The 14,348-nt window shown below is 46.2% G+C and overlaps 1 protein-coding gene across 1 annotated transcript; it reads right to left on the bottom strand.

The window, feature by feature from the left end:
• Nucleotides 1–8,023: 8,023 nt before the first annotated feature.
• LOC124650164 (putative leucine-rich repeat receptor-like protein kinase At2g19210) lies at nucleotides 8,024–12,750 on the bottom strand. The gene is made up of 11 exons (XM_047189717.1): nucleotides 12,645–12,750; nucleotides 11,459–12,517; nucleotides 11,012–11,153; nucleotides 10,813–10,884; nucleotides 10,232–10,303; nucleotides 10,066–10,146; nucleotides 9,823–9,986; nucleotides 9,478–9,728; nucleotides 9,260–9,386; nucleotides 8,809–8,877; nucleotides 8,024–8,715 (listed from the first exon to the last, which is right to left on the bottom strand). Exons 1-11 carry the CDS (start codon nucleotides 12,748–12,750, stop codon nucleotides 8,024–8,026), a joined length of 2,835 nt encoding a protein of 944 aa, XP_047045673.1.
• Nucleotides 12,751–14,348: the final 1,598 nt, after the last annotated feature.

Below are 14,348 nucleotides of genomic sequence, written 5' to 3'. Positions count from 1 at the left end.
CGGTGTTGCGCCGCATCACATTTCGCGACCATCAACCTTCAACGTGCTTCTTGGCTCCTCCTGGTTCGATTCAACCTTGGTTTCTTTCTGAGGGAAAACTTGCCACTATGCACATCATACCTTCCTCTTGGGGTTCCCAACGGACGTGTACATCTGCGCGCATCAGTGGAAGCGATTGGGAAACCCCAAGAGGAAAGTGTGATGAGCACAGCAGCAAGTTTTCCATCAGTACGAAACCAAGGTTTAATCGACCGTAGAAGAAAGGCGTGACTTCTGAAGTTGTTGCTGGCTGACTAGTGGCAGGACGCACTAGCAGCGTCAGTAACAACGTGGAACCTGCACACAACACAATCAAAGTACTTTGCCCCAACTTACAGTGAGGTTGTCAATCTCACCGGTTTGCTTAACACAACGGATTAGACATATTGAATGGAAGGAGATGTTTGCAGAAATTAAACAGAACAAGATTGCAGTTGAATTTATCAGTAAAGGAAAATAGGACCAGGATCCACAGTTCACTAGAGGTGTCTCTCCATAAAGAAATAGCATGTTGGGTGAACAAATACAGCTGGGCAATTGACAGAATATCGAACATACATGACAAGATGATTACTATGAGATTTGATATGTGCATTACAACATAATACATAGACCGTAATCCAACTGCGTCTATGACTAATAATCGACCTACAGGTTAGCGTCCGCACTCCTTTAAGTATAAAGTTGCAAACAACAGACTATTGCATTAAGCAATGTGTGTAATGTAAATAATATAATTACCCTAGGATAAAACATTGTTGTTTTCTCCCTAGTAGCAACAACACATCTACAATCTTAGAAGTTATAAAGTCACTCTCCCAGAAAACTAGAGGCATGAACCTACTATCGAGCATAAATACCCCCTCTTGGAGTCACAAGTGTCCACTTGGCCAGAGTTTCTACTAGCAACGGAGAGCATGCAAGATCACAAATAACATATGACATGAATATATAATCAATCTCAACATAGTATACAATATTCATCGGATCCCAGCAAACCAAACATATAGGATTACATAAAGATGATCTTGATCATGTAGGGCAGCTCACAAGATTGATACATGAAGCACAAAGTGGAGAAGACAACCATCTAGCTACTTCTATGGACCCATAGTTTAGGGATGAACTACTCACGCATCACTTCGGTGGCGGGCATGGCCATGTAGATGCCTCCAGCGAGGATTTCCCCCTCCGAAAGGGTGCCGGGAGGGTGCCTGGAAGAGCTTAAAAAACCCCCGAGATGGGTTCTTCGATGGCGGCCGCGACGGAACTTTTCGTGGATGGAGGCTCGGGTATCCAGGGTTTTCCCGAGAAGATGTATAAATAGACGGAGGATTTAGGTCGGTGGGGCGCCTGGTGGGCCCAGACAACCCCTAGGCGCGGGCCAGGTCCAGGTCACACCTAGGGCAGCTCTGGCCGCCCTGCTGCGCATCTTCGACCCCCCTTCAGACTTCGTCTTCGTTTCAGTAAAATATTGACTTCGGCTTTTGTTTCGTCCAATTCCGAGAATATTTCCTGTACAACTTTTCTGAAATACAAAAATAGCATAACATAGGGAACTGACACTGTGACATCTTGTTAATACGTTAGCACCGGAAATCATGTAAAAGTGTAACAAAGTGTAAGTAAAACATATATGAATTGGTTTGAAACAAGCATGGATCATGAAAAATTATAGATACATTTGAGACGTATCAAGGGGTAAGGAAAACGCTAAACTATTACCGTTCTCGGTTCTTTTGGCAAGAAAATGAGCACAAAAGAAAGTTAATATGGAACATCATTTGTAGATCCAAAGACCAAGGAGGTCTAGGAGTCGAGGTACTAGACATAAAAAACAAATGTTTGGTTAGCAAATGGCTTAACTGTTAAATGAAGAGGGGGTGTGGCAAGAGTTGCTGCATAACAAATACCTCCGCCAAAAAACAAGTGACCGCTAAACCAACCGACTCTCAATTCTGGAAAGGATTAATGAGAGTCAAGGAAGATTTCTTTAGTAGAGGAAATTTGATGGTAGGAAACGGGCAGGCAACTCGCTTTTGGGAAGATACTTGGTTATGTGATTTGCCGCTTGCAAGCCAATACCCATCTCTATACAATATTGTGCGATGGAAAAATGTTTTAGTAGCAGATGTACTTTCGGAATATCATCTAAATATCGAATTTAGAAGAACTCTAACCGAAAATAAATGGGAGACTTGGTTGCAACTAGTCCGTAGGCTTATGAGAGTCAGCTTATGGAACAAAGATGATAAATTTGTATGGAACCTCACAACCTTTGGGCTTTTCACGGTAAAGTCTATGTATGTTGATATGTTGAACGGGCACACAATTTTCTTGAGAAAATATATCAGAACTTAAAAGTACCTTTAAAGATAAAGATCTTTATGTGGTTTCTTCATCATAAAGTAATACTCACAAAAGAAAACCATGCAAAGCGTAATTGGAATGATTGTAAAAAGTGTGCATTTTGTGACTCGGAGGAGTCTATTAACCATTTATTTTCCGCTTGTCCCTTCGCTAGTCTAGTTTGGCGAGTAGTATATTTTACCTTTGATATTCCTCCACCTGATAATGTTACGAATATGTTCGGAAATTGGCTAAATGGAGTTGAGAAGCACACTAAAGCTCGAATTCGTCTAGGTGTATGTGCTTTAGTTTGGGGCCTTTGGAACTGTAGAAATGATATAGTATTTAATAAGATTGGAACTGCTCACTTTTTATAGGTTATCTACATGGCTACCCACTGGACCCGAGAGTGGTCGATCTTACCTTCTTCCAGAGGCATAGCGGGTGCCTGTGAATTTTGGATGCAGCCGTCTGGAGATGGTTGCTCGGGCTATCTACAGCCAGGGTAGCTGGTGGCATTCTAGAAGATAACAAGATGTTTGAGTACACTTTCTTATTTTGCCGCTGGTTGATGTACATCTTATGTGACCCATGAGTTGTAAAACTGAACCTACGAACCTATGAATAATGAAATAAATGGCTGTGTGCATCGTTTCGATGCAGAAGCGGGCGCTTCTCTCGCCATTTCGAAAAAAACGTACTTTTTATCTAGGTGAATCACTTTGTGCTTCATGTGTAGATTATGTGTAGATTATTTCAAAGAATCAAGTGTCATTGTATGCTGGAGAAGGAACTAGCTTGAAACTTTGTTTATGTTTGATATTTGAGAAGAAAACTCTTGCAGATAGCTCAGTGGAAAGAGCTAATGGAAGTTAGCAAAGTCATCTATGTACTGCCAGTTTTGCTTTTGTTGTGCACTGTTATACACTACATGAATGGCTCGAAACGCCGACAGCCAAAAGTCGGGGCAGTCGGCGTATGGGACGCCAGGCCAGCCCGAGAAAATGGCCGTCGGCGTAGCGATGCTCTCAGCGTACGAAACGCTACGCCGACGGTCAGGGGCGTACGCACAAGGGTGGCTGGGTGGGCCGTGGCCCAACCTGAATTTTCAGAAAATGTTTTATATTTAGTCATTTGAGAAAACATTTATCACAGATGAGCGGAAAAATAGAAAGTAGAGGTGTGCGCCCTCCCGGGGTATTTTTGTGCGTCCGCCACTGCCAACGGTTGCCCTTGGCACATTACGGGCCGTCGGCGTAGGTCTGTGCATGCGGCCTACCAAATTTAGGCAGTGACGGCGCTGTCACGGCGTCAAGGCTACGCCGACGGCAGCCCTCGACATAGATTTGCCCCCTTTTTTTTATTTACGCCGACGGCCACCCTCGTGGATCACCTTTTTAAGTTTCAACTGAATGACAGAAAATGATAAAAAAAATCAAAATATAAAATCCTTCCAGATGTCCATGTGTTATGCCATCTAGTTGCAAGAGAATTTAACAAAAATAAAATTTCGATCTTTTTTTGCAAAATTGCATCATGTATTCGTAAAACGGCTTTTGTGGTTGCATACGAAGTCATAAAAAATGTATAATATATCAAAATTATCGTGGGAAAAAGTTACATCTGAATTCTTTCGGGTTTACTCGGTTAGCCAATTTTTAAATTCTTAAAATTCCAAATGAAAATATGATAGTAGAAAGATTTTAGTTTTTTGCCGGAAATTCAGGATTTTTTTTATAAAATAAATTAATAATTGCATCCTACATACATATTATTATTACTTAACCATTGATACTTATTTAAACAATTGTTTAAAATTCAAAATAATAAAGAGTTATTGGTCTAAGAGTTAATAGGATTGATATGATAGTATTATCGGCAATGTTTCATGAAGAAGATGAAAATGGTCCGTTTGAGAGATAAAAAAAATTGAAAAAATTTAAAGTTAACAGACGGGACGCGTGCCCTGCGACGAGGGTCTGTACGCCGAGGGCCCACGTGTCTCCGTCGAGGCGGACCTTCACCGAGGAGCTACGCCAACAGTGGCCCTCGTCGTAGACTACGCCGACGGTATTTTACTGCTACGCCGAGGGATCGGGCCCGTCGGCGCAGCGCTCCATTCCTGTACTGATATGTATATTGGAGCAAATAAGGAGATGTGCTTGTAGCTTTCTAGCTGATCGAATTCTGGATTGCTTTATTAAAGGCTCTTGACTTTAATTGTCTCCACGCAACATGTCGACAGAGACGAAATTGAGATTAGGCCATAATTGGGCCGCCACAGTGCGGCGAGGAGGCGCACTTGGGGCGCCCCAACCACTACAAGGTTATAAGGGCATCTCCAACCGGGCGACCCATCCCGCGCCCGCGCGTCCGGATGGGTCGAAACGGACAAAATCGCGGCCCAGCGCGCGGACCCATCCCTAAAACAGACGGCCGAGGCGTCCGGGACGACCCAAACCCGGCCCAAATCTTGGACGAGTTTGCGTGGCCGCGGACGCGAAAGGCTGGTCGCTCGCGTCCTCCCCTTGTCCGCCCCTGGCCCGCCTGTCTGCCTCCCACAACGAAACACTCCACTCCACTCCCAAAACCTAGAGATGGCCGACGAGCGGCCGCCGCCGCCACCGCCACCACCGCCACCATCGGAGAGGAGGCACCGGTCGCGGCCGTTGCCGCTCCTTCCGTGGAGGCGGCTTACGAGCCGGACGCTCCGGTGGTCGTGGAGACCAGGGCCGCCGACGAAGAAGGCGAAGCCCGAGCTCACCGCGGAGCAGAGGGCGATGGAGTCCAAGAAGCGGGCGGACCGGCGCCGGGCGCTTGATCAACGGAAGAAGGAGGCCGCCGCCGAGGAGGAGCGGGTGCGGGCGGCGGAGCACCTCCTCCAACTCCAAACACAGGCGAAGAACACGGTCATGCAAGAGCAGGCGCAGGCCATGCTGTTTTACGGCCACTCATCGCTCGGCCAGCACATGCTCATCCCCGGCACCGGCACGGCCTCGGGGGGGAGCTCGTCCTCATCCGTGACCCTGCCCCTTCCTCCAAGATCAGCTGGCCCAACGTCTGCCCCGTTTGGGCACGAATTGGGGGCGCATTCTGGGCGGCACGCGTACCACTCACGGGATGGGTCACCGGAGGTGGAGAGTCCATGTCGGGGCCGTCACCTTCGTCCATTGACCTCAACCGTGCGCCGGCGAACTCCAAAGGCCACAAGAACCTGGCAGCAGCTGCCATGGCCGGCGCACGCAACCTGTTCGACGATTTGTCGGCCGCGCGCGCGCAGTCACCGTCGGCCGTGCAGGCCCCTACGTCTTTCGCGCGAGACGATGCCGGCCACCCTGCCATGTCCTTCGACACGGCAGGCTCCCCAGCCACCTCCCGTTGACACACGGAGGGCACAACTGCCTGTCCCGGCAGCATAAACATCGAGGAGGAGCCGTTGTTCGCCGAGGGACTCACACAAGCCGCAGCTGCACAAGCTAGAGCTCGCCGGGTAAGCAAGCGAACCGCCAACTACACGGAGAAGGAGGACAAGATGATCGTCAATGCATGGTTGACCATCGGGCAAGATGCGTTGACAGAGTGCCGAGCGAAGGGGACCGCATTCCGGCGCCGGGTCTATGAATACTTCCATGAACATCGCAAATATGGACAGGAGCCATTTGAGAGCGACCGCAGCGACATATCGATCCAAAAGAGGTGGGGAACAATTCAAACGGAATGCAACAAGTTCCGGGCGGCGTATGAGCACGCGAAGCGGCTCCCCGTTAGTGGCATGGGTATGAAGGACTTGGTATGATTCTTAACCTCAACTTAATCATCCGATATTCGCACATAAGTTTATCGTTGTTCTCTCGCTTTGCTCTAGGTGTGGCGAGCTTTGGACTTCTACAAAGCCAACCATGGAGAGAAGACCTTTGCCTTCCCTCATTGTTGGAAGGAACTCCAGGGCACCCCCAAGTTCCAGGAGGGGTTTGAGGGGTACATGGCCACCTTGATCGGCAACAACCCCGCCAAAGATGCCACGGTCATTGACCTTGATGGTGGGCAGCCTTGCGGTAGCTCCGCTTCTCGTGCAAGTCGTCCACGCGGCCACAAGTCAACCAAAGCCGACATGAAGCGTGATGCTTCCTCCGTACTATTGTATGGCACTTTGAAGGAGATGCATGTGGAGAGAGAGGTGTCCACGGACAAGAGGGATGAGAGGAGGCGCCGGGAGAAAGAAGAGGACGAGGAAGAAATTCTTTGATGTCCAGCAGAAGAAGCTTGAGATTGAAGAGGTCAAGGCCCGAGGCCAAAGCTAAAGAACTTGAGCTGAAAGAGAGAGAACTTGAGCTCACAGCACTGGCAAGGGCGAAAGAGGTGGAGATGAAGGCGAAGGAAATTGAGCTCAAAGCAATGGCAAGGGCCAAAGAGATGGAGATGAAGGCGCAGGAAGTTGAGCTCAAACGCCAAGCCGAGGACAACCTCATCATGAACGCCGACTTGACCAACATGAGTGAGGCGAAGAGAGCTTGGTTCGAGAAGAGGCAGAAGGAGATCCTCGAGCGCCCAAATTGAGTTAGACAATCTCAATTGTAATTTTTATATTTTTCTCAAACTATGGCACATTTTAATTGATTTATCATGCTACATTTGATGCTATTTTATGCTATTTGCTATATTTTATGTTTGTTATATATTATTCCATGTTTATGAGATATTATTCTAGGTTTAGACATTGTTTTATAAAGTATCTGTGGCCAGATGGCCTATTTCCCAAAGAAGTAGGCCAAATGGCCAAATGGGGTGGCCGCTGCGTTGGGCGCAGCGTGCGACCCAAACGGACACGCGGACGCGGGGCGCTGTCCGGGTGTCCGTTCGGCCACCCAAACGGCCTAAAACGGACGGCCCAGCGCGTCCGTTTGGGTCGCCCGGTTGGAGATGCCCTAAGCTCCACATCAATAGAAATGGACTACTTATGCCGTCTTTTGTACGGACAAAACATAGGGAGTGGCCTATTGAAAAATAAGCATGCAACGACCTAATGGGCTTCATTCAAAATTTTAAATAGCACACTTCTATTTAAGAAAATCTATAGATCTGCTCTCACTTATTTAAAATCAACATGCTTAGAAATATCAAACATCAGTGTTAACAGAATCAACCAATTCATTGATTTAATGGCCGCTTAATCTCTACTCTGTGGGTGACCAATTAGCCAATTAACTAATTAATAGGCCAATTCACCTACTAATTGCTAATCGCTAGCCGGCCAAGCAGACCTATTAGACTACTCATAGTGGGAGTAACATAGCTAGTAACATCACACACCCCAAAATATTTTGGTGACATGACATGGTAATAAATGAAGAAAGAGAGTGGAGTGGTAACTAGCTATGTTACCATAACATCACACTTCCCAATACAAGATGAGTCTACACCTAATTAATATGGTTTTGCATGACACCACATATATGTTACTACCCACTATGGAGCTAGAGTAGTAACATGTGCATGTTACTACTATATGTTACTCCCCACTATAACTAGTCTTAAAGATTTACTCAACATTGCCATAGATATCACTTCAAGGATAAAACTATAGAATTAACTGCTACCATTTGTAAAAATCACTATCAATAGAACATAGAAATCTTCAACGTGCAGCTGGACCGGTGGGCATTGTTGGCGTCCTCATAAGACTTTGCTCCATCTCAGAGGAAGTGCTGTTCTGGCTCACATTAGTGGACCCATCAGTGGGGTACGAATCATAACTAATGTTTCGGTCATTCCCGCTTCTACTGGTATAGAAGCCATTGTTTGACTCATCTCTAGAACGTTCATTCTCTAAATCGATGCATTCCCGCAACTGTGCCACCACATCAGTCATACTGGGACGTTGCACGGAGGACTGTGCTGTGCACTTGAGGGCGATGTCTGCAACCTTCCACACAGTGTTTACATCATAGTGACCGCGCATGCGTGCATCCACCACGGCCTCAATGTTTCCCTGTGCCAGCCGCTGTCGCACCCACTTGATGATGTTGATGGGCACTGGATCACGCAGTATGGCCGGCTTTCCGGTGACCAGCTCCAGCAACACGACTCCGAAGCTATACACATCACTCTTGGTTGTCAGCTGCATTGTGGTCTGGTATTCAGGGTTGACGTATCCAGGTGTGCCGACGACTGTGTTTGTAAACACGTGTGTGTCATTGCTATTGAAGGCCTTGGACAAGCCGAAGTCAGCAATCCTAGCCTCCAACTTCGCATTCAACAGGATGTTAGTGGCCTTCACGTCCCTATGGATGAGGGGCGGATTGCAACCCTTATGTAGATACTCCAGCCCTACACATTACCAATCCGGTTGGTGCTCTGATTTGTTGAAACACAACAACAGTAGCCATGGGAAAGTGTTGGAATGTGCATTCATGAACATACCTTGTGCAGATTCAAGGGAGATTCGGAGTCTATGTGTCCAGGGAAGACATTCTCCGCTGCGGTTGCTTCCTGGAAATGATCCACGACTATCAATTTTGCCTGTTCGAAGTGCTCAAATAGCACACAATTTACTTGCTGAAGTCTTAAGCTACTGTTTGTTTGACGGAACACATAATTTTTCTAAGCTGTAATTCTAAAAAAATACTCCCTATGTTTCCGAATACAATGTATATTACCATCGGTCGAAGTTAAACTTTTCAAAGTTTGGTTAAGTATATAGGAAATAATATCAGCGTCTATTAAATCAAATTGATATTATTAGAACCCTCGTGAAATATACTTTCATATAGTTCGTAATTTTTTTCTATATAATTGGTCGAACTTTACAAATCCTGAAATTGAAAAAAAAAAACTAGTATACAACAAACGGAGAAAGATAGGGAGTAGGTACCATCAATATGCTCTTGCAAGGTTCCTTCTGACATATATTCATAGACAAGGGCCATGTACTCCCCATCCTTGCAGTAACCAATCATGGAGACAAGATTTGTGTGATGAATCCGGGTCAAAATCTGAGCCTGGACAAATGTTTGAATATAACCTATCAAATATTACTCTGGGGAGGAACTCCTAGAACCCTGAAACAACAAGTAAGATGAAAGAAAGTACCTCTGCGAGGAACTCCTTGACTCCTTGATTGGATGTATGTGATCGCAACTTCACTGCAACCTGGGTGCCGTCCTCCAGAGAGCCGTCGTAGACGTACCCAAACCCTCCGCGGCCGAGCACTCGCTGGAAGTTGTCTGTCATCTTCTCAAGCTCTTTGTATGTGAAGTGGCGGCTCTCAAGACGTTGCAGCGAACTGTCTCTGTTGACGTGGCTCATCTCATTGGGTGGTGTTATGGAGTTATGCATTGAACCTTTCTTGGTGTCTAAGGGCACTAGCAAACATTAGTGGTGCTCGGGTATGGAAAAATTTATCAGAAAACTTGTGTGCCCGTGCAGAAGCCTCACCTTGTTTCTTTGGTTTTAGCAAGCAAATAAGTAGTATTGTCACTGATACTATCACCACGAGCAAAACTGCAGGGACAGCAATGTAAAGTGCCAGCTTGCTGTTCTTTTTTGCATGCAGTTGGCACGAATTGCCACCGGTGCAGAGGTTTGGATTGTTGCCATATCTGACAAAATATCAGATAGAGAGGCTAATTAATGAGATTCTTCAAGCAACATGTTAGTAGATAGAATGAGGAAAGGTACCTTAGATCCAGTGAACCATCTTGAATTCTTTTGAGAAGTCCCGAGGGGATTGATCCATTGAGCTGGTTACCTGATAAATCTCTATACATGGAAACAATATACTGGTAGTGTTAAAACTGAAGTTCATGCAAATTGGGTAAAATTTATCATAAGTTTCCGGACATACAAAACTATCAATAAAGGCAATCGTGAAAGGGCATCTGGAATTGAGCCGGTAAAGTTATTGTTTGATAGGTCTCTGCAAGACATGAAACAATATCACTTTTCTTACTCCCTCCGTTCCTTTCTATAGTGCCTATTGTTTTTTGGCACGGAAATTAGCGCAAGCAAATTTATTGACACAAAACCCCCAGCGCTATTTGAGAGAGAAAAAAAGGAAACTGGAAACAGATCGGAGACGTGATCTGCTCCCTACGCGGCCTACTCCTTCCTAATCTCACGTGATCTGTATTTGCTATTTCCTTAATAGACGCGTGTGTGATCTACTCCTTCCTAATCTCACGTCCAAATTTTCTCTACGTGATTGCATACCAGATTTTCTCAACGTGAACAGATTCGTTCCAAATTTTCTGGACGGAAACAAATCGGTGAAAGGGGTTATTTGCAAAAAAAACACAGTTTTCCTCTTATATTCTGAAACAATTGCGAAAAAACAATAGGCATTATAGAAAGGAACGGAGGGAGTAACATTTTTGTTGGCAAAAAACTACAAACTAGGCAAAAGTAGATCCATAACTCCGAACTTACAAGTACTGGACTGCCGTGAGGTTCGTGAAAGAAGACGATATATCACCATTCAGACCACTGGAAGACAGGCTTCTGCAGATAGAAATTTCGAGCGGTTCAGCTTCGCTACACTGTTGTTGTGCAACTTCGTGATTTTCCGTTAATTATGTCATGAACACACGCCAGCACACATCATCCGTACATATATGAAACTACTTACAGGTTAGTGATCCTCGGATGACTGCCAACGGCGCCATAGCTGCAGGTCAACCTATCCCACGCCATGGTCTTCGGAGCGCAAGGATCACCCATCCAGTTCTTCTTCACCTGATACTTCGCCTTGATCGCCATGATTGCAGATACTGCAGTTAGTCGTTCATGATACGATTGATTATCACCTCTTTACAGGGAAATTATCACCGCTTGTATGTTAAATATACTCACTTTGTTTCTTAGTACATTGTATTAAAGTTTTGATAAAAGTCAAGAACGTAGAAAAAATATCAAAATCTATAATACCATAGGAACTACCATGCATATGAATATAGTGTGGATTTGATGCTACAAATATTGATATTTTTCTATGTAGATTTATAAAGTTTGAATATAGTGTACCATTGAGTGTCGAGAAACACAAGGATTTGTAATCTGTTTTTCCATGACATACCGTCCTGAGATTCCGTGCCAAGGTTTGTGGTGGGAAATACGGTGAAGACCTCGGCAGCGTTGATGAAGGGTGGCAGCGTCGCGTTACTGGTGGCCTCGATGGAGAGGTTGTAGCTGCTGTACTGGAAGGGTTGACTCCTGTAGAAGGGGAGGTCATAGGAGTAAACCGGCGCGAACGTGTAGTCGAAATTGAACCACGGCTTGTCGTTGACGTTGACTCTCAGCTCGCGCACAGCCTTGGCGGGGAGGGCCTGCAGTTCGGCGAAGTGCAGGATGAAGATGTACCCCGGTGACGGGTCCATAGGGGTGGGCTTGGAGGACCATGTGAGCAGTATGTTCCCAGAGACGTTCCGCGGAGTGATCGCCGTCTGCAACACCGCCGACGGCGCCTGGTATAAATCCTCGACGGGGAGGGTCTGCACTGTCTGTGTCGTCGATATCTCGGCCCAAGTCACGGTGTCGACCCAGGTGAACCATATCCGGTCGTGTGGATCATCGGGATACCTGACGACCAAACTTTCGTTTGTTGGTCCGAAGTTGATTCTGTCCACCAGGGTGAGCCCCTGCGCCGCGGTCACCTGCGGGTAGAGCGTCTTCTTCAGCGGCCTCAGGTCAAGGCCAGAGATGAACGGTGTGCCAGCGCCGGTGTTCACCAGGCACACCTGCAAGAAGTCGTCCGGCACCACCACGGTGGCCTCCACGATCAACACCTCCTCCGGACGCGAGATGTTCACGGTGTGCCAGTAGTTGACGCCGATGTAGAGGTCGAACACCGGGTGGAGGTCGAGGCCGTCGTAGTTGCCGTACTTGAACCTGGCCCGAACGATGTACTTGAGCCCGGAAACGAGAGACCGGAGCGTGTAACAGTTCCGCACACCGGCGGCGAAGCTGCGCACGTTGTACCAGCTCTTAGCCATGGACTGTGTCACGTACTCGGCCGAGATGTTGTGGCTGGTGCCGACGTTGTCGGTGAACTCGCCGTTGTCCGGGAGGACGGTGGTGTCTCCCACGCCCGCGTATCCAGTCTCGCCCGTGAAGCCGCAGTCTACGGTTATGAATCCTGCAGCGCGCAGTACGCGAACGATCACGCGGAGATTTAGAGATTTGATGCACCCATTGACAGTGCTCTGTGAAAACATGCAACGATATTTTCCATGATCTTCCCGGAAATGCTGAACAATGCATACCTTTGCTGTCAGGCTGGGCGCGAGCTTGGAGCACGACGCTGGCGGCCATGCAGAGGAGTAACAGACATTGACCGGCAGCCATTGCTTGCGGCTTTGATAGCTCCATCACACACACATGCAAGCGGCTATATATTGAAGCAATGGATCATCATAATATACGGTTGACTCTGAGCTCTTCATCCATGTCTCCCACGTACATACCTCATAGGTCTAATTAACCTAGTAAATAAGGAGCAAAGCCAACTCTTCAAAGCTGCCATTAGCTAGCCTAATATGATTACCTCAACACCACCATGATTTATCATGTCAGCACGTCTACCCAACTTGCATTCTGGTACACACTTGCGTATTCTGTTATGGCCTTCGCTCGCCACCTCCTTGCCCTAACAATGGCCTTCTGTCAATTAGGCGTCATTTTTAGTTTTCATCGTCTACCAGACTATCTTTATGTAATAAGTACTTGACGTTGACGTTTTGATGTTTTATTTAATAAATGGCTGTGTGCATCGATTGATGCAGAGACCGGGGCTATGCTCTCATATCTATAAAAAAAAATTAAGGAGACGAGCAGCTCACAATGGCGAAGGGTTTACTTCCCTTAGAGCTGGTCAATGGCCTTCTGTGCGCTCCTTTTGTATGTTTGGCGTCGTCGTGCACCCTTCATATGTTCTGACTTTTGCTCTGCAGCTGGACACTTTTTTTTCTGGACAAGGCAGGAGAGCTGAGCTGGAGGCACATGAGTGTAGGCGATTATCCAAGTGGGGTCTTTTATTAATGCCTGCCCCTTCATGCTCGAGACAACGTTCCTTTCTGCGTGTAAAACGGATGACACTTACGAATTTTTGTATTGAATCTTTCCGCCTTACATCATACCCAGAACATCTCCAACCCAGAACATCTCCAACAAATGATCTATTTTAGAGCACCTAGAAAAAGGTATATATAGAGCACTAAAGTTTATTTTTCTCTTTTTCGAAAAGACCAAAGTTTATGTTTTAGGGAACCAAAACTTGTTTCTCTCCGACAAATGAGTTATGTTAGGACAACAAACATTGGAAACTTATTTAATGCACTTGATATTTCGAACTACAAGATGTTCAAATGTAAAATAATCGAACTTACACATAAATGTTCAACCGTCAACTCCTCTCAATACATACTGCCCCTCATCACTACCAAACAACAAACCCTAGCCAACGTGGTCAGACTCCTCGCTTTGCTGGACTCAACCTTGATCATCGTTGATGGGCCAGCCTCCTCTTGCTTCTTCATCAACTTTTTCTTGTTCTCCGTGACCCTGTTCGCAAAGAATACATACGCTGCCTGCACCAGTTGAAATACACCATAGTGACCTCACCTCTCTCATGTGACGCACTTTGTTGCAGGGCAAGGCAGTCTTCTATATCCTCCTTGTAAGAGACAACCCGCTTGTCGGGTGCGAGGAACTTGATACGTGGTCATTTGGCGAAGATAAGGAGAGATGAGTTGGAGGCACATGGGTGTAGGCCATTATGCAAGTACAATATTTGGTCTGGGTCTTTTATAACCATTGAGTGAGAAAATATCTCATGGACTCATGTAACATCCCAACTTTGTTTATCTAAATAAATGGGTGTTCATGTGCATCTCATGCATGTAGTTTGCATTTGAGAAAATTTTGCATCAAAGTTTAATAATTTTGAAATATGCAAATCCCTCTCTGTT

This window comes from Lolium rigidum, chromosome 4, assembly GCF_022539505.1.
Source record: "Lolium rigidum isolate FL_2022 chromosome 4, APGP_CSIRO_Lrig_0.1, whole genome shotgun sequence".
NCBI classification, from domain to species: domain Eukaryota; kingdom Viridiplantae; phylum Streptophyta; class Magnoliopsida; order Poales; family Poaceae; genus Lolium; species Lolium rigidum.
The sequence above is the reverse complement of the archived record's forward strand: the minus strand, read 5'-3'. Positions and strand labels throughout refer to the sequence as shown.